Source organism: Ascaphus truei, chromosome 7 (genome assembly GCF_040206685.1).
Source record: "Ascaphus truei isolate aAscTru1 chromosome 7, aAscTru1.hap1, whole genome shotgun sequence".
NCBI classification, from domain to species: Eukaryota; Metazoa; Chordata; class Amphibia; order Anura; family Ascaphidae; genus Ascaphus; species Ascaphus truei.
In genome coordinates this window covers 93,916,691-93,939,588 of record NC_134489.1, presented here as the reverse complement: position 1 = coordinate 93,939,588, position 22,898 = coordinate 93,916,691, and the positions used below count along the sequence as shown (strand labels likewise).

At 40.3% G+C, this 22,898-nt stretch overlaps 1 protein-coding gene across 1 annotated transcript in view; it reads right to left on the bottom strand.

Annotated features, from left to right (window-relative positions):
- The window catches only part of LRP1B (LDL receptor related protein 1B), a 1,102,312-nt gene that overhangs the window by 408,012 nt on the left and 671,402 nt on the right, over positions 1–22,898 (bottom strand). The window contains exons 24-27 of the mRNA XM_075610066.1: positions 16,998–17,195; positions 11,145–11,349; positions 8,746–8,910; positions 7,980–8,224 (exon numbers count right to left, since the gene is read on the bottom strand). Coding sequence (XP_075466181.1) covers positions 7,980–8,224; positions 8,746–8,910; positions 11,145–11,349; positions 16,998–17,195 — 813 coding nt within the window. The remainder of the gene's footprint in view (positions 1–7,979; positions 8,225–8,745; positions 8,911–11,144; positions 11,350–16,997; positions 17,196–22,898) is intronic.

The window sequence follows — 22,898 nt, the reverse complement described above, 5'->3', positions numbered from 1 at the left end:
ATGTGGAACCTTTCCTTGCTTGTAAAAGGGTCTGGATTGTTTTGTCTGAACAACCCTTCAAGTCTCAATGTTTCCCGCTCAATCGCCATGCCGTCAAGGCCCATTGTTTGGCATTCGGATTAGATATTGGCCCCTGTCGCATCAGCCCTGTGCGATCTGGTATGTGCCATGGTGTATCTACTGCCATATTTACCAAGTGTGTGAACTAAAGCCTTCTTGGCCAGTATGGTGCTACGAATATCACCTCTGCTTGGTCTTCCCTGATTTTCCTGATTGTTTTCGCAATTAGGGGAATTGGAGGGAACAGGTATGCCAACTTGAAGTCCCATTTGAAACTGCGAGCATCTGTACCTTGTGCGCTTGGATGAAACTGTCTGGCACAGTAGTTCCTTACCTTGCGGTTCTGATGTGTCACCATGAGATCTATGTCTGGCTGACCCCATTGCTCTACCAGTTCTTGAAACACCTGTGGCTCTAATGCCCATTCTCCTGGGTGTATGATGTTCCGACTTAGAAAGTCTGCTGTGACATTTTCTAGTCCTGGGATATGTATGGCTGTAATTTCCGACAAGTGGCGCTCTGCCCAAAAGAGGATTTCTGCTGTGAGGTTCATCAGCTTTCTGTTCCTGGTTCCTCCTTGCTTGGCTATATACTTGACAACTGACCTGTTGTCTGATTCTATTTTAATACAGCCACCTTTTATTTGGTCCTGGAAAGCTTCTAGGGTCCTTTGTACTGCTTTTAGTTCCAGCAGATTTGTTGGAAGAAGCTTTTCCTGGTTTGTCCAGGTTCCTTGCACCAATGTTTCTCCCATCTGGGCACCCCAACCTGCGTTGCTCGCATCTGTTGTAATTCTTACCCACTGCACTGGTTGCAGTGTTTGTCCTTTTTCCAGGTTTCGGGTATCTTCCCACCACTTTAATTCCTGTTTTGTGTGTGGGTGTAACAAGATTCTTTGTCTTGTGTCTTTGTGATTCCCGTTCCATTGTTGCAGAAAATTGTTTTGTAATGGTCTCATATGTAGTGCTGCCAATTTTGTGACGCTTAATGTTGAAGTGAATTTCCCTAGGAGCTTCATGCATTTTTCTGCTGAAGTCCTGGTAGCTTTCCTGAGCTTCTTTGTTTGCATGGCTATGTTTTGCCTCTTTGCGTCTGGTAGTCTCACTTCTTTTGCTGTATCAAATTCTACCCCCAGAAATCTTAACAGCTGAGTGGGCATGAGATGACTCTTGTCTCTGTTTATTAACCAACCGTGCTGTTCCAGGAAGGTTATTACCATCTTCTGGTCTTGTTGTAGTTTCTCAAGACTTTTTGATTTTACCAGGATGTCGTCCAGGTATGGGTATATTTCTACCCCTCTTTCTCTCATTTCTGCCACTAGAGGGGCTAGAACCTTTGTTAACGTCCTTGGGGAAGTCGACAGACCAAATGGCAGTGCTGTGTACTGATAATGATCTTGATTTACTGCAAACCTTAGAAATCTTTGGTGTCCCTTTGCTATGGGCACATGTAGATAAGCATCTTTTAAGTCTATCGCCACCATCCAGTTTCCAGGTTGTACTTCTTGAATAATCAGGTTCAACGACACCATCTTGAATTTTCTTATTCTCAAGAATAAATTTACCTTTCTTAGGTCTAGGATTGCTCTGTAATCCCCTTTAGGTTTCTTTACTATAAATATTCTGGAATAAATTCCACTTTCTCTGTTTTCCTGAGGTACCTTCTTTATTACTTCTGCTTGTAATAACTTCTTTAAAGCCGAATTCATTTGCCTTCTTTTTTCCTTGGACTGTATCCATGTTATTAGGCCCATATTTATTCTTGGCATCTCTCTGAATTCTATACTATACCCCTGAATGATCTGTAATACCCAATTGTCCTGTATTGTTTGGGCCCATGTTGCAGAAAACTGCTTCAGTCGCCCTCCTACTGGCAACTGCTGGGCCCTCTGACCTTCATGTGGACTTGTTCTTTGTGAATGTTCTGGCCGCCCCTCCATGTTGTTTGTCTTGGAAATTACCTGCCAGGTCTATATGACTTTGCTTCTTTATACTGGTTTCTATTAGCCTGTTGGAAACCAAATCTTCTGGCCCTGTTTTCCTGAGGTAAAAAAGTGCTCTTACCTCCTGATGCTTTTGTTATTATCGCATCCAGTTTGTTACCGAAGAGGAATTCACCTTTAAATAGTAGTCCATATAAGCTGTTCTTTGATGCTGTGTCAGCCATCCACTGTCTGAGCCATAAAGCCCTTCTTGCTGATACCGCTAGCGCCATAGATTTGGCTGCTAATTTTACTGCATCCAATGAGGCCTCCGCTATGTAATCTGTTGCCCACTTTACTTCGGACAGTGCTTTAAGAATAGCACTTCTTTTTACACCCTTGTCTATTGCCTCTTCAATGTTGGCAATCCACACTCGCATAGCCCTTGCTGCTGACGTAGTTGCTATGGCTGGTTTGTAGGATGTTCCTGCTGTAACGTATGCTTTCATCAACACGTAATCCATCTTCCTATCCATAGCGTCCTTCAATGACGCAGCTTCCACTATTGGGATTGTGGTCTTTTTTACTATTCTGGAAATAGCAGTATCCACCTTTGGGCTGACATCCCAAAATTTTTCCTCCTCTTGTGGGAATGGATACATCTTCCCAAACCTTTTAGGCGTAAATACTCTGGCGTCTGGTCGCGCCAACTCCACCTGAATGAGGTCCTTAATTACTTGATGGATAGGAAAGACTCTACCTTTTCTTTGTCTCGCCCCAAAAAGTGTATCCTTCTTGTGGGTTAACTCCTCAGTGTCTTCTAGTTCCAATGCCTGTCTCATGGCTTTGATGAGTGGATCCACCATTTCTACATCAAATTCAGATTCCTCTTCCTGAATATCTTGATCTGATGAATCCATTTCACCCTCTGATACTTGAAAACAATCAATGTCAGACTCATCTGAGGAAAAACCTTTCCCCTTATCCAGACTGGTTTGGGATCTAGATCTTTTCTGCGCAGGGTTAACAGCTTGCTGGACTGCCGCATCAACACTCTGCTTAACAGCCTCCTTCATCAATACAAGGAAAGTGCTCATTTGTTCGTTGGAATCCCCTGCAGCTGCCTTAAGACAATCTTCACATGATTTCTTCCCTATTAGGGCTGGTTTCTCGCAAGCTGCGCACCATTTAGTTTTCTTAGCAAACTTTCTTTTATGTTGCAGGGATTCCCCCGTCCCTTTTGAAGATTCTGCTTCTGGGAGGGTGACCGCCGAACTATTTTATAAAAACAAAATAAATACTAACCATACACCCTAATGTATATAGACCATCTCTCTTTTCCATGTAGAACTAAAACTAAGGACTCACCTAGTCTTGGGAACTGAACTTTTGGGTGTCTCCATTTTCGAATCCATTTCCATCACTTTAGCTTCTCCCTGCTGAGCGTTCCATGCTGCAGTCTCTCACTCACACATACACACAGTGTGTCCGTCGCTTCTGTGACATCATCAAGTGCTCGTGCACGGCCCGCGTGTCTGTGCACGCATCTGCCAATCGGAACGTGGCACGCGTGCTCCCATGCGGTCGCGTGCACTGTTTCCTCTACCACAGCGTTCCCGACGCTAGTGCGGTCAATTTGAGCCTTTTCTCCGGCTCGCAGCTATGGCTGCTCCCCCCTCCGTGATGTAGCGGGCTCCTGGGGTTCCTTTACCGCAGCGTACCAGACGCTAATGCGGTGAGTCTGGGCCTCCACAGGCTCTCAGGTGCAGCTGCTATGCTCCCCCTCTGCGCACCATTTCTTTACCTTTCGTTTGGTACTGGTTCTTCCTTGCATGTAAGCTTCCAAGCCCGCGGCTGCAGCTGCTCCCCACCCCATGGATGTACTGGGTTCCTGGGGCTCCCCCGACTCTTAGGGGTCTCCGTCTTGCCACCGCATGGGCGCGTCGATCGGAGCTTCAGGGCAGAGAGGCTGAGGTCCCTGGATATCTGCACAAGGTGCAGTAGGTGAGTCCCTTTACAAAATAAAAAATCCTACTCCTAGCTGTGAGGACAGGAAAAAGACTAAGGTGCAGGTAGAGGGAGGTGCCTTATATGGCCTACCTGCAAAAGTCTATTTCCTGTCCTACCTAGAGTGAGAAGGGATTAACCCAAAGGTGCCCACTGCCAGGGTGATCAGGGAATGGAGATTTTTACAAAAATGTTCTAAAAATTATAATTCTCATTGCCCTGAACAGGTAATTAGAAAAGGAACTACAAGTTACTGGTATCACTCAAGTGGCTTAGGGGGAGCAGCCATCCATGCCAAACTATTGCAAGCACTCCTGGTATTGCTACTGCTAGTGTGAGTGAGAGGGAAGAGGATTCTGCGAAGGACAAGGGGACAGGGCAGATTTCAACCTCTGGGTGTGCGAGGGCTATGAGGGAAGAGTCAGAGTCTCATACTGTAGATCCTGAGTAAAATGTGCATGGTGGAGGATGGATGCACAGGCCCCAGCTCTTCGATTGACTGAGGAAGTGGAGGGATGATGGGTGGTTTAGGGTTGGGAGGAGGAAAGGATGATGAGCATGCTGTTGATATTATGTGTGGTGCATAAACTACATAAGCAGAGGAGGGAAGTGATTGTTGGTGCAATACAATTGTTAATGGTGGTGTAGCAGCAGTGAAGATGATCGTGATCATAGTCAATCACTCTGTGAACAGCAGTCAGCATTGGTCACCACAATTAGCAGCACTAGTGCTCTTATTATTTGCAGTGGAAGCAAAACTGACACGCCTACAGTATATACAGTATTCTATATTTCAAAGTAAAAGAAAAAAACATAAGCCTAGCACCACTAAAACCCTCATTGTCCACTTCAGGAAGAGCACAGTTAGGTAACAGCAGATATGCCATGTCATTCGTCATCCTCATCATCTCTATCAAGACTACATGGCAATGGTAGTGGCAATGGTGGGAAGAGTCAATAAAATGTTAGCCTCAGAAAAGCAGTACACCCAATTTCACAACATACAATCATTGAGGTGGAGGAGTAGGATGATGAAGATGAATATATTGTTAGTGGTGGTGTTTTCAGAGACATACTGTAGTTTAAGTAGAAGAAGTGGGACAGCTTCAAGAATGCTGCTTAGGCCAGCAACAGCAGAAATATCTAGGTATTGTATAACCAGGGCACTAGGGAAGCTCTCACTTCTTTTTTTTATTATTCCAAGATCAAGAGTTTGGAGGTTTTTTTTAATCGCTATATCCTGCAAATGTACAGGTATGGTGTGTTTAACATCTGTAATGCAGGCAATAGCATATTTTAAATGCAGTCACATGTTGCTAGAATATAAAATAGAATATAAAGAAGCATATGACTAGCACTGTGGATATTCTGAACACATGAACATATGTAACTGTAATTGTAACTATGTATTATTTGTTTTACTCTGTGCCCAGGACATACTTGAAAACGAGAGGTAACTCTCAATGTATTACTTCCTGGTAAAATATTTTATAAATAAATAAATATAGATTGGCCCCCTGCAGACGCACTTACCAGAACTCCCTCCTACTGTCTCTGTACGTTCTCCCCTACCCACCAATTAGACTGTAAGCTCCTCAGAGCAGGGACTCCTCTTCCTTAATGTTACTTTTATGCCTGAAGCACTTATTCCCATGATCTGTTATTTATATTATCTGTTATTTGATTACCACGTGTATTACTACTGTGAAGCGCTATGTACGTTAATGGTGCTATATAAATAAAGACACACAATACAATACAATATATACGGTATATATCAACACACTAGGGAATACTGCAACCAAGCCGCTAGTAAGTGAATATGTACCCAAAGGCTAGATATAACTCATAGTAAGCGAGCTCTAGCTGTGCTCAGGAAAAAAGAAGAAAAAGAATATATGTATATATATATATATATATATATATATATATATATATATATATATATATACATATATTCTTTTTCTTCTTTTATATATATATATATATATATATATATTCTTTTTATATATATTCTTTTTATATATATACACAGACTAAGCAATTAAAATTAGAAAGCCACGAAACATAAAAACAACATTGAAATAAAAATGAAGCAAAAATAAAAAGCACTTGCTATGCCCTCCTCCTCCACTCCATAAATCAATGGGGCTCTTGCTATAAAAGACAAAGAAGCCCCAATGCTACATCTAATTATACAAATTATAAAGTTAAATACTGTCATTCTTCTCATAAGTAAGGGGTCATTAGTTAATCCTTTGGCTAAAGCATTATAAACCTGCAACCACGTCAAGATTAGCCCTTTTGTGCAGATCCTACACTACCTGCAAATGTTCTCTTTATTTCTCTGCTCAAGGAAGAGGTCTCTAAATAGACTGGTCATTCGCAAGTATATATAGTGTGCTATGATTCATTCAGACCTCCTTCATTCAGCGTCAGAGTCATGTCAAGAAAGTATGTCCTTATCGAAGAGATTTAGGAGGGAGCAGGGACTAGTACCTATGCCTTAGGGGCACTCATCATTATAAGCTTACATGGGAAAAATGGAGAGTTGTGGTGGTGATTAAGGTCATCACCATGATGAAGATATACTTGGTAGTAATACTGATGATGAGGAGGAAGAGGCTGTGGAGATACTCCACCACAAAGAGCTGCAGAGGAAAGAGGCATGAGGCCTTCATGCGTAATTAGACAAACACGTGGTGGAACAATTATTTCTAGTCCAATACACCAACCCGCTGTTTGCAAAGCTTTTGCTAGGGTATGCACATTCCATCATCAACACAGAAGTGTCCTTCAAAAAGCGGCCAAAATGTTGCAGTTGACATGCTGCCGTATAGCTTTGTAGAGGGCAAGGGCTTCAGGAAGCTAGTAATATCTGCTGAGCCTTGCTGGAAAATACCCAGTAGGGTCCATCTTTCCACCAAGGCTATTCCATATCTCTACCATTTACATGGAAGAAAAGGAGACCAATATATCAAACACAACAATTGTTATAAGGAAAACACTTGTCCAGTAAATGGAAAGTATAATGAACACTACCAAGCAAGTATTTTTACAAGCCATTAAGAAACAATAAAACTTGTTTTGTAAAATGTATGCTCACATGCTGCAAATACAAATTAACAGAACTTTAAAACCGAACGACACTTAGACAATGTAAACATGCTCTTTATGTACAGTATAAAACAAATGTGCAGCAAAAAGGTGTAAACAAGGCGCTAAGCCCTAAAGTATATCAAGTGACTCAATGTGATATAACTGTGCAATCTATGACTCACAAGTGAAAAGAAAATTAAATGTAAACCCTCGCACACACCAACGATCCGCTGTAACGCCGTGACCGGAAGTGACGACATCGTTCCGCGACCGGAAGTGAGGCAGCGTCACCCGTGAACGGAGGTGGTGATCGAATCGGAGCTCCAGACGGAGGCGGTGTGGGTGAGAGACGGTGCCTACCTTCATCCAAGCCGCGTCACTTAGCTTTTATAGCTATAAATGCTGTTTTTACTTTGATACACTTTAAGTGTGCATTTTACCAGATATTTATAAAGGGTCATATCGACAGATCTGTACTATGTGTGTTCTTCTCCCTCTCTCGCTGAGGTACATCCCGTGAGGTACAAGAGCCAGTGATATACATCCATCAGTTCATTTGATCTCTATTGCCTGAAAACTACTATCTTCTTGTGAGTAGGAATAACACAAGAGCCAAGCTGTATAGAGTTAATCCCAGCACTGTTTATATTTCTGCACTTAGAGCGTTTTTTATATGTTTTTTTCCTTATGCTCCCCCTGGATTGTGTGATACAGTATAAAACAAATACATGAATTATGATTGATTTACTCCTCACATGTGGAACATACTATTATCATGGAAAGTGGTTAGTAAATGGGGTTTGTTAGTTTTTTTAATAAGGTGAGAATTAACTGTAATTGTGCTGCCAACATACATACATTAATATGAATACACAATTTGATGGGGTCTTACCTTGTGGTTGACGGCTTGGGTGGTATATCTGTATGTCAAAAGGCTGTGCACTGGTTTTTTGTATTACACTGACATTGTGTCCAGTCCATTTGTTTGCCTTTGATAATGTATTAGTTCTCCAATCTGTCCAGTATACTTCACTCCCATAGAGAGAAACAGCAAAAGGGTGAGATAGATACTCATGGCCTCTTATGATTTCCCTCATGGAAGTTCCATCATACAGTGCAGAATAAATAGCATCGGACCTAAATGTAGATAAAACACACCATCAGAAGATACATTCAATGTACCCGTGGCTACCTCTGCAACATAAATGGTATTAATATTATCCTTCTCCAATTATATCAGAAGAACCTAAAAAATTACAAAAATGAAAGTAAAAGTGATTTAAAAAAAAAATACTGTACTCTAAAACACAATCTATCGGGGTTCTTCTCTCTCTATATATATATGTTGCTTCCTATTGGATTGCACAATATTTTGGGGTGAAAAATGTCTTTAAGGCTACAACATTAGCAAACATTCTCCTATATTTCTTAAATCATAAGCAGGAAACTGAATATATATATATATATATATATATATATAATTTTTTTTTTCAAAAGTAGACCTATGCAGAGAGCGAGAAAGAGATACAGTAGAGAGACAGAGAAAGATAGATAACAATATAAAGTCTATTTGGTGGTGAAAGGTTTAAAAAATTAGTAGGGGTAAGGGGTAATTGTGTTTAAACCAAATATAATATTATTTCTGTGGTTACCATTACCTGGCATCAGTCCAAACAATTCTTCTTTCAAAATGATCAACAGTGAGACCATTAGGCCAGGCTCCACTTTCCATATCTTTGTAAATGATCTTTCTTCCTGCACCACTCATTGAGGCTGATTCAATGCGTGGAAAAGTAGCATCCCAGTCTGTCCAAAAAAGAAGGCTGGAGCCAAGAAATAGATAGACTGATTACTGTGCAGCAATATGAAGAGGAGACATTACGTTACAAGATATTGCAGAGAAACATTCATAGACAGATTTTCCATGGACACCGCACCTACAAATGTTAGAAAGAACCCTTATAGAAAATAGGACCCTTTGTTTATGCAATCAGATATTAATTGTAGGTTGGGATATATTTTAACAGGCCAACAAGACACAATTATATTTTACAGAGCTTCCAAAATATCACAGGTTGCGCCTTCAATTGTTCTTTTTCTTCAAAGACACTTGAAGAAGAAATCTGCAATTAATAGGCAGTCGGGTATTCATATTTTGTTTAACACTACAACAATAGAAAACCTGTGAGTGACAAAAACTGTTATTACAAAGAGAAAGTGGCGTTTTTATTGTGTGATTGATAACTATACTCTTTATTCTGTCATTTTGGGGATACCAATATACGGTACAGCACATAAAACCATCACACAGTACACTTGCTGTTCAATGTTCATGATACATCCAGGCATTTCTCAAATGTCTCTCATTCGTGAAATGGTAGGTATTGTGATTTATGAATTATCACAATAAAATAAAACCTATAAATATATTTACAGCGGGTAAATAGCCTTAAAGCTATTTATTGATTAAATGTATTAGCTGTAATGGTGTTACCATACAATATTTGCAAACTATGGGATAACAAAGTTTGAAGTCTGTTTAGGTTTCTAATATACATTAGAAAATCCTGTGAAATGTAAGATCTGTAAAACAAACTAAAATTCCATTAAAATCAACTGAGCCATTGAACAGCATTATCAAGATGATTTTCTTCAAACAGGGAATATCTAAAATGCTAGACTGAAAAGGTCAAGTACCACTTAATGTAAATGTCAGACAGAAGGAGAAGTTGTAATAACTCCTGTTCCTTATGAAACAGAGGGAGTAAGATGGCATCAGCTGAAGAAACAGGAGAACTAGCAGCATACAGTATGTATACATACTGTATGTAAAATAAACAGCAATTAGAATGTAATATGATATACTTTCAGTTACATAGTCTGTCTTAAGTATAATGTTTTGGAAATAAAACAAATATGTTTATGTTTAATTAAAATGCCCCAATAGAGGTGATCTTTTTGAAGACCTGAACTGGAAGCCCAGAAGAAGGACTGTGTTAGCTTTACTATAGGGATTTAATACTTGTTCCAAGAAGTATGCCATTCCATTTACAGTAGTTAAGGAATCTCCATGGCTCATTGTGATGTTGCCTTCATTTCCTGGCATGGCTTTCCAGGAGGAAAATGTTATTTCTGCATGTCTTAATGACATAAATGCTAACCTTGGGTCTAGTGGGTGTAAGATTAAGACAGTCTTGCTCAATAAAATGCAATATTTCTAATACATAATTTGTTTTCCTGTAGACTTCACACTTTTTTTTTGCACGACCTTACCTGAAAGCTCATCACACAAACATTTCACTATGGTATGGACATAAAAGTAACCTGCTGTATGCTGACTTTTCAATATATTTCCTTCAACAAACAAAATATTAAATATAATGAGGTACAATTGATCAAGGTGTGTAAACTTGATTAAGCAATTAAACGGACTGAACTGGCTGAATCGTTAAGGTCTACTTCATTAAAGTTGAAGTCTCAATCACTTCAAGATCTACTTTGATCATCTGGAAAAGAAGCACACGTGACAAGCCAAGGCTTGTTGTGTCTAACCTGTTCTGTCCATGTAGAATAAACATATTGGAACCTCTCACTCATCATACTTAACTAACAGCATTTCAATTATTGTTCATAGTTAACTGATTATTGCTTTCTGGGAACAACTAAATAGATCTAAATTTCCAACAAAAAATAATCTATATTTCAGCTCAGGAATCTCACATTATTTACCTCTCTAAAATAGTAACAGTATTAAATAGTTTTGTGATTTGATTTATTCAGGGAACCATTTAAGTGTGGATAATTAAGATGAATGCTTAACGTTAAGAGAATTTATCTTTAAGGGTCATATAAAATACTGAAACCATGATGGCTAAGTCAGCCAATTAAATCCTTAATGTATGTGTATTTACTTATATGCAGAAATAAACACAGTGACAAATGGTTTAATGTCAGTCAGTAGACAAGTTGTTGATAATGCTTAGTACTAACTGAAGATTTTTCAAATTTTTAACAAATCTCAACATAATTAAAATTTGAGAAACAAATAGTAATTTACCCATATCTAGGATCCAATGCAATAGCTCTAGGATGTTCCATACCACCTGCTAATAATGTCGATCTCATTTTGCCATCTAATTTAGCAACTTCAATTTGGTCCAAATTGCTGTCTATCCAGTACATGTTCCCAGCTATCCAGTCTATTGCTAAGCCCTCAGGTGTGGCTAGGCCATGTTGAATGACTACTTCAATTCCACTTACACCTAGAAAATAAGAGAGAGATTTTAATACCTACTAATTACCACTGAAATATGCACACATTCATAGCAACTGTAATCATGCTTGTCATTTATAGTATAATTGCAGAGAGCATCACTAGTAATCATGTATAAAGATATTCTATCTAGCAAAAATGTACTGTACAAGTTGCTAATTTGTACAAAATTGACCCATTACAGTATCTCTTCTTTGCGGCTTATTTGGTCATCTCACCAAAAGAGATTGCTGAGAAATGAGAATATACTGATTTAAAATAAACTTAGAAATAAGTACATTTGTTGATGATTTTGGGTATAAATTATGGTATGAATATCCATTAATTTCACACAACTTGAAAATTCAAGACAAAACCTTATCTTTTGGGCAGTTTTCCACCTTAACCTCTCTGTCACCACCACTTCTACAGTATTTTTTTCTTCCAAACACCCTTTCTTGCCATTTCCTATCTCTAGAACGTCCCATCTATCTAATCATTTCAGTCTACCTTCACTTCAACACTGGTTTGTGAGCATAGGAATGATTCCTGAAGTAGGAATATCTGCATCTCCATTTCTCCATTGAACAATTAGTAGAACTTTGTAATAAAGACTAATTTGATTAAATAAGAGGTCAGGCAAAGTGAAAGCTACTTTAAGAAGGGTATACAAACACCTTATATCAGAGAGTACGAGAAAATAACACAGGGTAGAGTAAGAAGTAATGAAATGTATGAAATAAAGCTGTTCATTTAAAAAGATCTAAACAGATTGCTGATCAGATAAAGTCCCTCTGCACCAGTTTGCTGGTTGGACATTTTTGTGATGTCAGTTTCCGGTGTTCCAGGGAAATTATTTGAAGAAGTAAATCTTGTGATGAATCTCTGAATATGTTTAATCTTAAAGAAACAAAAACAATGATATATATTTAGGGATCAATATAATGGGAGGAAATAACTCCAGTTCTTCATTTTTATAGCAGTAGATTAGGATCTATATATGTAATAAATTACAAAGAAAACATTTTATATGGGGATATTATACAGTATATCTGAGTTTAACAATTATCTGCCAATAGATTAAGCAAAACATGTCTAAACCCTATAACATCTGATATTTTAATACACAATCCTTTTTTACCTTCAGTGATCCATTAGGTGTAAAATGTAGGCTTCTGAAATAATGGTATGTATGTATATAAAGTATTAAGAATCTGGATTATTCTGCATTGCACTATGCTCTATGCTCAGTGAATGCTGTGTTTTCATAAATGTAACCCACCATACATGTATATGATGTTGTGTGCCTTGCAACAAAACAACAGATTAACAATGGCAGACAATGGATTTAGATATTGCCACGAGGTTTAGTGGATAAAATAGCTGAATACTGTAATACTGTAAATATATATTACCTTGAGGATTAGTGGATAAAATAGCTGTATACTGTAAATACTGTAAAAACTGTAAAAACTGTAAAAACTGTAAAAACTGTAAATAGCTCCACTGGCTTGCACCAAAATTAAGCCTACACTGTACTATACAGCAGGTTTAAGCCTACCAGAGTCATCTAGAAGGGCATGTGCATTGTTTCAGTTCTATTTCCATTTCACAATGTTTTAACAGTTGCTGTGAAACTTTTTACTGCTGTTTCCTGACTTTAGATCATGACACACACTGTATTCAGCATTAAACATCTGGGCACCTGTCCTCTTTCGAAATGTTTCCTATATTATTTACATTCTGCTAATTCTAAGGCTAAGTAGATTTTTTATTGGTTGCTGGTTGTCACTTCTTGTAATCGCCAGCAGACCCAACATGTATGAGTGAAGACTTTCACATTTACATGATCTATTTGATTTCATATTTGGATTGACACATTTCCAACTATTTAGCAAAACACTGACATGTGATGTGGAAATAATGAATTGACAAATGTGAATCAGGCAAATGTTGACATGCTAAGACAGCTTAGACAATTTGTGATTTTCCGTTTAAAATCTGCAGCACGTTACTCCTAAAATGGGCACTAATTATAATTTCATAGAATATGGCAGAATTTGAAATAGATAATCAACAGAAAATGTTGTATTCACCTGCAATTTGTGAGTCATTTTATTAGCAAAAATAACAGGTGAAATAATAACCACGTCACCCCTGATCCACATTTCTACTTAAAATAACACTAGCGTTTTCCATCAATTGGCCTGGGTACATCTCTAAAAGTAATACTTTGCGTTCTGCATAGTACATTGACTAATTTTAACTCAAAATGCTTTTGTGTTAAAATAGTTTTGCAAAAGTAATTCATTTATTTATTGAGGTAGAGACACGTTTGAACTTAGTGATATGCACCATTTTTTTATGATTTGCTGAGACAGTGAATCCTATTTAATACAGAACTTATTGCCTTATATACTTTCTAAAACACCCATCTATAAAACACATGGGGAGATACAGTACTTGTGACCACACCTGAGTTACCTGGGATATAAGATTATTTGAATTTGCAAAGTATACTCAAATGATTCCAATTATTTACTCAGATATCTCAGGCGTGTTTACAGGTATCTCTACACATATCCTCTTAGTCAAATGTGCTAATACAATATGAGGTTTTTTTTAAGAATAGGAAATAATACATACAAAACCGCTCACGCCAAAGATATAAGCGCCGTGTACTAATGAATTATTACACAACATACACTTTACCAATTGTATTAAGGTGAACACAAAAAATAGACTAATGATTAAGTTGAAGAAAACCTAACAAGATCAAATGTCACACACTGAAAAGGAAATTTGACACACAATTTTGCACAGATATTTATCTTTATAATAGAGTTGATATTACTAAGTAATGGAAAGCCCCAAGCACTTAACTTGGGGGCAACATAGGGTCATGGGTGCCTAACCCTAATTGATTGATTAATTCTGTCTCTTGTTAGAATGGGCTGTCACCATGGTCTTGACCAACTAGGGCGGATTTAGGTTGCCAGGTAAAAGTACTATTTGTAGTAAGGGATTGTTAGTCCAAATAAAAAAGGAATCAACTAATACTGAAGTACAAAATTACTCTGCACTATCACAACTGGACTAACATGGCCATTTCTACTTAATTCATATTTAGGGATTGGCTGTTTGAGTTTTATTGGGTAGGTAGCTAGTGAGAGCTGATTGGTGGCGGTAGGCATTGTAAGGCAGACAAAGATTTTTGGTTGGAATATGCAGGGTATACATAAACGGCATTTGAGGGACTGAGAGACCTTTGTTCCCTAATGATGGGACTCACCTAGTAATCCCCATTCTACCTCCTTCTACTGTTTTGTCTTTATTAACTACTGTATATAAAAATGTGAAAAGATTGTATTTGGTGCAGCATAGATGAGGTTTATTAAATGTATTGGTTATGTTACCGTAATTTCATAATGGTTTCAGTTGTTACAGACAAGCCAACGAGTATTCTAAAACTTGCCATAAACTAGCCAGGTACATGCTGGGTACATGCTGGGTACATTTCAGTGACATTTCTGCAGAGGCTAATGGCCCATCGGATTAACAACGCAGGGGTTCCTGGCAGTCCCATTCAGTTTGAATGGGACTGTCAAGGACCCCCGCTGTTAATTCGACGGGCCATTAGTCTTTCTGCAGAAATGTGTGAAATGTTGCAGCATGTAACCAGCATGTACCTGGGTCTTTTTGGAGATTGCCCCAGGTTTGTTTTAGAATAATCGTCGGCACTACGTTGGTTTATTTATTATGTTTATATTGTTTCTTCTTCATTGGGACGCGTGGTTAATTTTACAACTGAATGTAAATGAAAAATGTAATAAATGTGTCCTGCGGCCCTTCCAGCACAATTAAGCGGTCCATTCAGTAACCTTGAATAACAGTAGATGGGCAAACTTTTGACTATTCATATTAACTCCTTGGATACCTCAGTGATCATGAAGCTATGCATTGGGGTTAATACACAGGTCTTGGCCGAATTATTTGGCCTAGTCAAGGGTATTTAATTTGGCTTTCTATATTGCTAAAACAATATAGGAAGCCAAAGTTGGTCAATTCAGCACCTTGCACAAGACCAAATAAGTTGCTGTAACCTAACGTTAGGTGCTGACCTAAAAATTTTTTGCATTAAGTCCGCGCTAACTTTAGGGCCAAGACCCCAGTGGCTGCTGTGGCGCACCACACACCGCAGTTCAGCCCTGTATGGGGAAGGCCCCAGTGGCCGTGAGTGTGTGGTTGCGCAAAGCACGATGACGCGTACGCTGGCAGGGAATTCAAGAAAAAATTATTGTCTTCCCTTGCAACAACTCGATCACGTGGTTGGCGGCAGCCAATGTAAGGGCAGATACGCTCCTTCGTAGTCGTGCCCCACCATCATGGCCCCATTCTTCGCGCATCCCATCGCTCCTCTACAGACCGCCGGTCGCAGCTTTTTACTGTGGACGCGCTCCAGGTCGCCAGGCACGTGTGCAGCAGTAAATACTGGGTCCATAGCCTAACAGACTACTATAGATATGTCTTCAGGTGTTCCACACATCTTTTGCATATCATTAAGAGCAACGGCTGTTAAAGTTAACCGCAGGCTATCTTAGCAACAATTTTGTGAGCTTTGGGAATCCTCATTAGCACTTAACGATGTGTTTACTTCAGTAAGCTCATAGTTAAGTAAATAACGGATTTCTGTGGATCTGGGCGTAAATGTCCCATAAGTTGTACAACTGTGGTGATCTTCTCTCAACATCGTACTGTAGCAAAATGTATTAATTCTGCTCCAAGAGTTATTACCCTCAGTTAAAAAGGAGAATTACATATTCATTCAGGAGATAATACAAGCATTATCAGAGTTTTTAATGGAGCCGTGTTACTTATTGGGTTACATATTGGGCTTGCAATTAACAGGTGCGGAAACATTTGCTACATCTGTACCATTTATAAAATTGCTGCAATTTTGAATACAGTAACATTTGTAAGGTTTTTCCTAACTTACTGTAACCTATTTGGATGTCTGTATTAATGATAGATGTAAGAAAATGTTGTATGCACAGATAGTACTGACTTTGTAGATAGACTTCTACCAAAGTACTGTGAAGTTGACTTCAATCCGAGTTTCAATGCAATAGTGCACTGAAAGGCACTATTGCAGTTGAATGAATTACCTCCCATGAGTATTCTGGAGATCAACAAGATCAACAGAAAGTCAGAAGCATTTTGGAGTTGTGTCAGCTGCCTAAAATCTCTTTCTGTGATTGAAACCTGAAATGTAGCTAGATAAAGATATATTCTACTGTTAAACTCAGAAGTTGATTATAATCCAAATTTTTGAACAGCATTTAATTCAATTGTTATATCTCTTCTTACTATAAATGTGCAGTATGTTTCTGCTAAGACCCCAAATGTGTCAAATTATTTAGTCTACATTTGCAGTTTAACCAAATGAGAAGATTAGGCATTGTACCCATGTCCACATACTGTACATTTCAATTCATAAGTGACCTGGGGCACATAATGCTTTTGTCTGCTATATTACACATAAAGTAGCAGCTGATATACAGTAAGCAAAACCATTTGTTCAGTAAATTATTCATATTAACTTAGACATTAGGTTAAAATATAGATATGAGCAAACTAAGAACAATGCATAATGCTCACCTGCTGTCTCAGATAGCTTGCCTCTGTAAATTTTATCCTCTACGACATCGGTCCAGTAGAGCAAACTTTGATTAAAATGGAAATCCAAAGCTATAGTGTTTCTTAAACCGGGAACTAATAGGCTGTAGTCTCTCGTATGAAGGTCAATCCGTCTGATTTCATGACGGATGGAAAAAATAATGAACGCTTCAAATGAATCTAAAAGCAAGGCAAGTTGAACATAATGAATCTTATGTTTATTAAAACTAGGGGTAAAGTCTGTTGAGAGAGAATAGAAAGAAGACAACTGAAAGCATACCAGAAATACTGTTGGTCATTCAGATAAGCATTAATTCATGCAGATGCACTCATGATTAATCTGGGGGTATTTTGCATTGCTCTATAGCGTTACTTTTACCGGCTACCATAACCTTGTTGTGTCTGGTTTGTAGACACAATGCAGAATCAGCATCCACGCTCTAACTGATGTGTTCAAAAAGGTGAAACATTGGCTGTTACTCTCTTGTACCAGGATTAACTGTAATGTAAAGTAGTAGCAAAGATTATTTTGAGTCCATGTAGTACCCCTACCCTCCTCCCATTTAAAACCTTAAGAAACGTTAAGTGGAAAAAAGAAATAAACGGAGCAGCTAAAAGTGACACAATCAGTGTGCTGATTTACATGTTACTACAGAGAATCGTTGGCTGTAACTAAATTGCTGCATGATAATAGGATGAATGAAGCATGTGTTGGAAACATGCAGATATTATACACTTATGGGATTTCTATTTTTGCTGCAGTCCATATGGTGGTGGGTCTTTGTCCCATTCTACCCACCATAACCTAAATGTGTTGGCTACAATCACTATTATTTTAAAATTGCAGAATCAGTGACCAAGCTCCAACTGAGTCTATAACAATAAGACAGTTGTTAATGAGTGTGTCTACTGATTCTGTACAGTTCTTTCTTTTCACAGGCTTTACTATAATTATGTAGAAAGTAAAAGCTACAGGGGGTCCATGTAAACATTGATAGGAAGTTAAAACTAACACACCAAGTACGCCCATAGGCAAGTTACTACCAAGAGCCCTTGTTTGCTGCTTAACTAAAGTATTCATTCTATGATTTAATCCTGTTTGGGGCCCCTATGGAAGACTTGCAGATACCCTCATTGATCCCCCATATTTTATTGCTCTATTGTATAAGGGAGAGTGTTTTGTAGTGTATAGGAGTGAGAACTTGACTTTCTAAAAACTATGATTATTTGTACTCTTCCTATCCCTCCAATAACTGGGAAGTCTCTCCTCCTGTATCTCACTATGCCCTCCTTATTGCATTTTCTGTTTACTGTTTCCTCACTCCTGGGTGAATGTCCCTGTTCTCTCCAACTTCCCCACTCCCCACTGCACCATTATTTATACACCTCTCTCCCAACAACCCTCAATAAAAAACACCCACACAAATCCTCTATTAACACCCTCTATCTACTCCTTCCTGCTGCTGGGGATCTCCCCTAAGCCTGAAGCCAGACATATACACCTGATCTCACCCACAGCTCCCTGCCATCTCTTCCCCTGTAAATGGTGTTAACCTTTTCATTTAACACTGACCAACCTTAAAACTTGCCCCACCAATCAAGCATCCCAATAGCCTGCACTCATGGCTATTGTCCCACAGTCACTTATAGCACCCATTGTGGCCAAGCACACCTATCTACAGTACTTATTCCCTCACCTGCTGTCTCTGTAAGTTTCCCCTCAAACCTCTTAGATTGTAAGCTCTTTGGGGCAGGGATTTCCTTTCCCATTGTCTGATTTTTGCTGCACTTATTGTATTATTATAATTCCCTGTACTGTATTCTTTGTGAAGCGCTGAGTACACTTTGGCGCTTTATAAATAAAGACATACAATACAATATACTATATACAGCTAAACCCCGTTATAACGCGGGTCTCGGGGTCCACCCCGAGACCACCTCGTTACTAACGGGGTCGCGGGAAAAAAAAATGGCCGCCGCGCTATAGCGCATATTCATCCCGCGGGACAGGAGATGGGAGCGGGCATGTCCCTCCGCTCCCCGCTTCCCCCTGTCACCGCGGGACAGGCCGCGGGGCAGGAGATGGGAGCGGGGATGTCCCTCCGCTCCCCGCTTCCCCTGTCACCGCAGGACAGGCCGTGGGGCAGGAGATGGGAGCGGGGATGTCCCTCCTGTCCCCGCTTCCCCCTGTCACTGCGGGACAGGCTGCGGGGCAGGAGATGGGAGCGGGGATGTCCCTCCTGTCCCCGCTTCCCCCTGTCACCGCGGGACAGGCCGCGGGGCAGGAGATGGGAGCGGGGATGTCCCTCCTGTCCCCGCTTCCCCCTGTCACCGCGGGACAGGCCGCGGGGCAGGAGATGGGAGCGGGGATGTCCCTCCTGTCCCCGCTTCCCCCTGTCACCGCGGGACAGGCCGCGGGGCAGGAGATGGGAGCGGGGATGTCCCTCAGGTCGCCGCTTACCTCAGATCCCGCTGCCTGCATGGAGGTGGTAGCGGGGGGTTTCTTCTCCCCACCGCTGTCCCTGGCGCTCCTGCTGCCTGCGCGGGAGGAGGGGGGGGAGCGGGTGGTGGTGCTGGTCGCGGCCTTTCCTCTGCTCCGACCCCACCCCCCGTCTGTGTAGAGTGAGAGAGTGTGTGTGTGTATGTATATATGGGAGAGAAAGTGTGTGTGTGTATATGGGTGTGTGTATGTGGGTGTGAGTGTGTGTAAGTGTCTGTGAGTGTGTGTAAGTGTCTGAGTGTGTGTAAGTGTGTGTAAGTGTGTGTAAGTGTGTGTGAGTGTCTGTGAGTGTCTAAGTGTGTCTAAGTGTGTGTGAGTGTCTGTGAGTGTGCGTGAGTGTGCGTGAGTGTGCGTAAGTGTGCGTAAGTGTGCGTGGGTGTGTGTGAGTGTGTGTGAGTGTGCGTGAGTGTGCGTAAGTGTGTGTGAGTGTCTGTGAGTGTCTGTAAGTGTGTGTGAGTGTGTGTGCAGTGTGTCAGTGTGTGCAGTGTGAGCAATGAGGAGTGTGTGTGCAGTGTACAGTGTGTGTGCAGTGTGTCAGTGTGTGCAGTGTGAGCAATGAGCAGTGTGTGTGCAGTGTGCAGTGTGTGTGCAGTGTGTGTGCAGTGTGTCAGTGTGTGCAGTGTGAGCAATGAGGAGTGTGTGTGCAGTGTACAGTGTGTGTGCAGTGTGTCAGTGTGTGCAGTGTGAGCAATGAGCAGTGTGTGTGCAGTGTGTCAGTGTGTGCAGTGTGAGCAATGAGCAGTGTGTGTGCAGTGTGCAGTGTGTGTGCAGTGTGTCCAATGAGCAGTGTGTGTGCAGTGTGCAGTGTGTGTGCAGTGTGTGTGCAGTGTCAGTGTGTGCAGTGTGAGCAATGAGCAGTGTGTGCAGTGTGCAGTGTGCAGTGTGCAGTGTGAGCAATGAGCAGTGTGTGTGCAGTGTGCAGTGTGTGTGCAGTGTGTCCAATGAGCAGTGTGTGTGCAGTGTGCAGTGTGTGTGCAGTGTGTCAGTGTGTGCAGTGTGAGCAATGAGCAGTGTGTGTGCAGTGTGCAGTGTGTGTGCAGTGTGTCAGTGTGTGCAGTGTGAGCAATGAGCAGTGTGTGTGCAGTGTGTGTGCAGTGTCAGTGTGTGCAGTGTGCAGTGTGTGTGCAGTGTGCAGTGTGTGTGCAGTGTGTGTGCAGTGTGTCAGTGTGTGCAGTGTGAGCAATGAGCAGTGTGTGTGCAGTGTGTGTGCAGTGTCAGTGTGTGCAGTGTGCAGTGTGTGTGCAGTGTGTGTGCAGTGTGTGTGCAGTGTGTCAGTGTGTGCAGTGTGAGCAATGAGCAGTGTGTGTGCAGTGTGCAGTGTGTGTGCAGTGTGCAGTGTGTGTGTAGTGTGTCAGTGTGAGCAATGAGCAGTGTGTGTGCAGTGTGCAGTGTGTGTGCAGTGTGGCAGTGTGAGCAATGAGCAGTGTGTGTGCAGTGAGTGTGTGCAGTGTGTGCAGTGTGCAAAAAAATAAAATGAAAAAAAAAATTAAATTTTTTTTTTTTTTTTTTTAAACGGGAGCCACGGGAAAACCGCGTTATAACCGAATCGCGGTATAACGAGGCGCGTTATAACGGGGTTTAGCTGTATATATATATATATATATATATATATATATATATCTATCAGGAAATAAAAGTGCACGCTCCATGGTGTAATAACGTTAACAAGTTATTTCCTGCATCTAAAGTGGTAACTAAGATATGCATTTACACAGACAGTTAGGTAGAAAAGCATTGGAGAGAACAATACTAGTAACCACCTAGGAATAAGCAATAGCATGATTGGATATCCAAAGAGTGTCCCAGAAAGAAGTGTCCGCATTGGGCTGGAAGCCATCTTAGTGGAAGCCTACAGCAGAGACTGCGACTATTCTAACACAAACCAGTGGCAATCGCCAAAAAGGCCCAGGTACACCCAGGTACATGCTGGATACATGCCTTAAACTTGCCTTTAACTTGACTTAAACTAGACCCAGCATTTCTGCATTGATTAATGGCCCATCAGATTAACTGAACTGAATGGGACTGCCAGGGACCCCTGCTGTGTTAATCCTATGGGTCATTAGTCAATGCAGAAATGCCTTAAACTTGCCTTAAACTAGCCAGGTTACACCCAGCACATACCCAGAATGTAACCGGGCTAGTTTAAGGCAAGCTTTAGAATATTCGTGGTCTCGTCTGTACCAAAAGGCTGACTGGTAAATTCCAGAGAAAAGTTCTGGACTGGAGGACCAGTGCTTCACTGGTCAAGGTGGGATGCCTGATATTGGAGTTATTAGTCCACTCAGTTAAACTCCGCTCAACTCCGTCCTGTTCTGTTAACGTCACTGATGTCAAGTGTTGTCTCTGTGGACAGTCAGCCTTTTGGTAGGCTTGCACAAACTTGGAGACCAGCCCATATGGACGTGTCTTTCTGGGACACCCTTTGGAAAGCCAATCATGTTATTCCTGGATCCTGGGTGAGACTATTATTGTTCTCTCCAATGTTTTTTTACCTACCTATCTGTGTAAATGCATATATTACCACTGTAAATGCATTACATAGCTTGTCAATGTATTTATACCATGGAGCATGCACTTTTAATTATTTTTCAATAGATTTTTGTGGATGTGGTGAATCCAATAAAAAGCTGCCCAAAGTCTCGATTAAATATTCCATCTTTTTGCTACTTTGCAAATTGGACGTTTTTGGATTTCCAAAGATCCAGTATCTTGATACAAGTATATACTGTATATAGAATTTTTGATGCTTTAAAGTATTCTATTTTTTACTGGTTACACTGTCAGTATAAGATTCAACTGTGTATTGTGGCCTTTGATAACAGAAAACTGGGACAAGTGCCCAGTCATCACACTGTAGGGGGCTCCTTATTGTGTTTTCATGTATTTTTCTAATTGTGATTGTCTTTATTTACTTTATCTTTGTGTAACTTTTAGAGTGCAGCGTTGATATATTGTTACATGTATTATGTAAATTGTAATAATCTTCACTCCAGTTGTAACCAATATTAATTACACTGAATGTATTATGATACTTTCATTTTCGCTCCCTCGACGGGGTAAAGGGAAATTTAAACCAGGAACCTCTAAGGGCCCACAAAGACTCTCTTGCCTCGGGCCCCAAGAACCCAAAGACCACCCCAGGCTGGCATATGTATTTCTCACAGTGACAAAGATAAAGAAGTATAGGATTACCTACTTGTAAAGTATAAATATTTACCACTTTCGAGATTCTGAATCCAGTTAATAGTCAGATTAAATTGTCAAGCTAAATTTGAAATATATATATAATTCCCAATATGTTTTAACCCGTTTCACAGTATTCTCCCTGTAATGTTTACTTTAAGTGCTTCAGGCTTAACTAAAAAAGCTTTTTTTTTTTT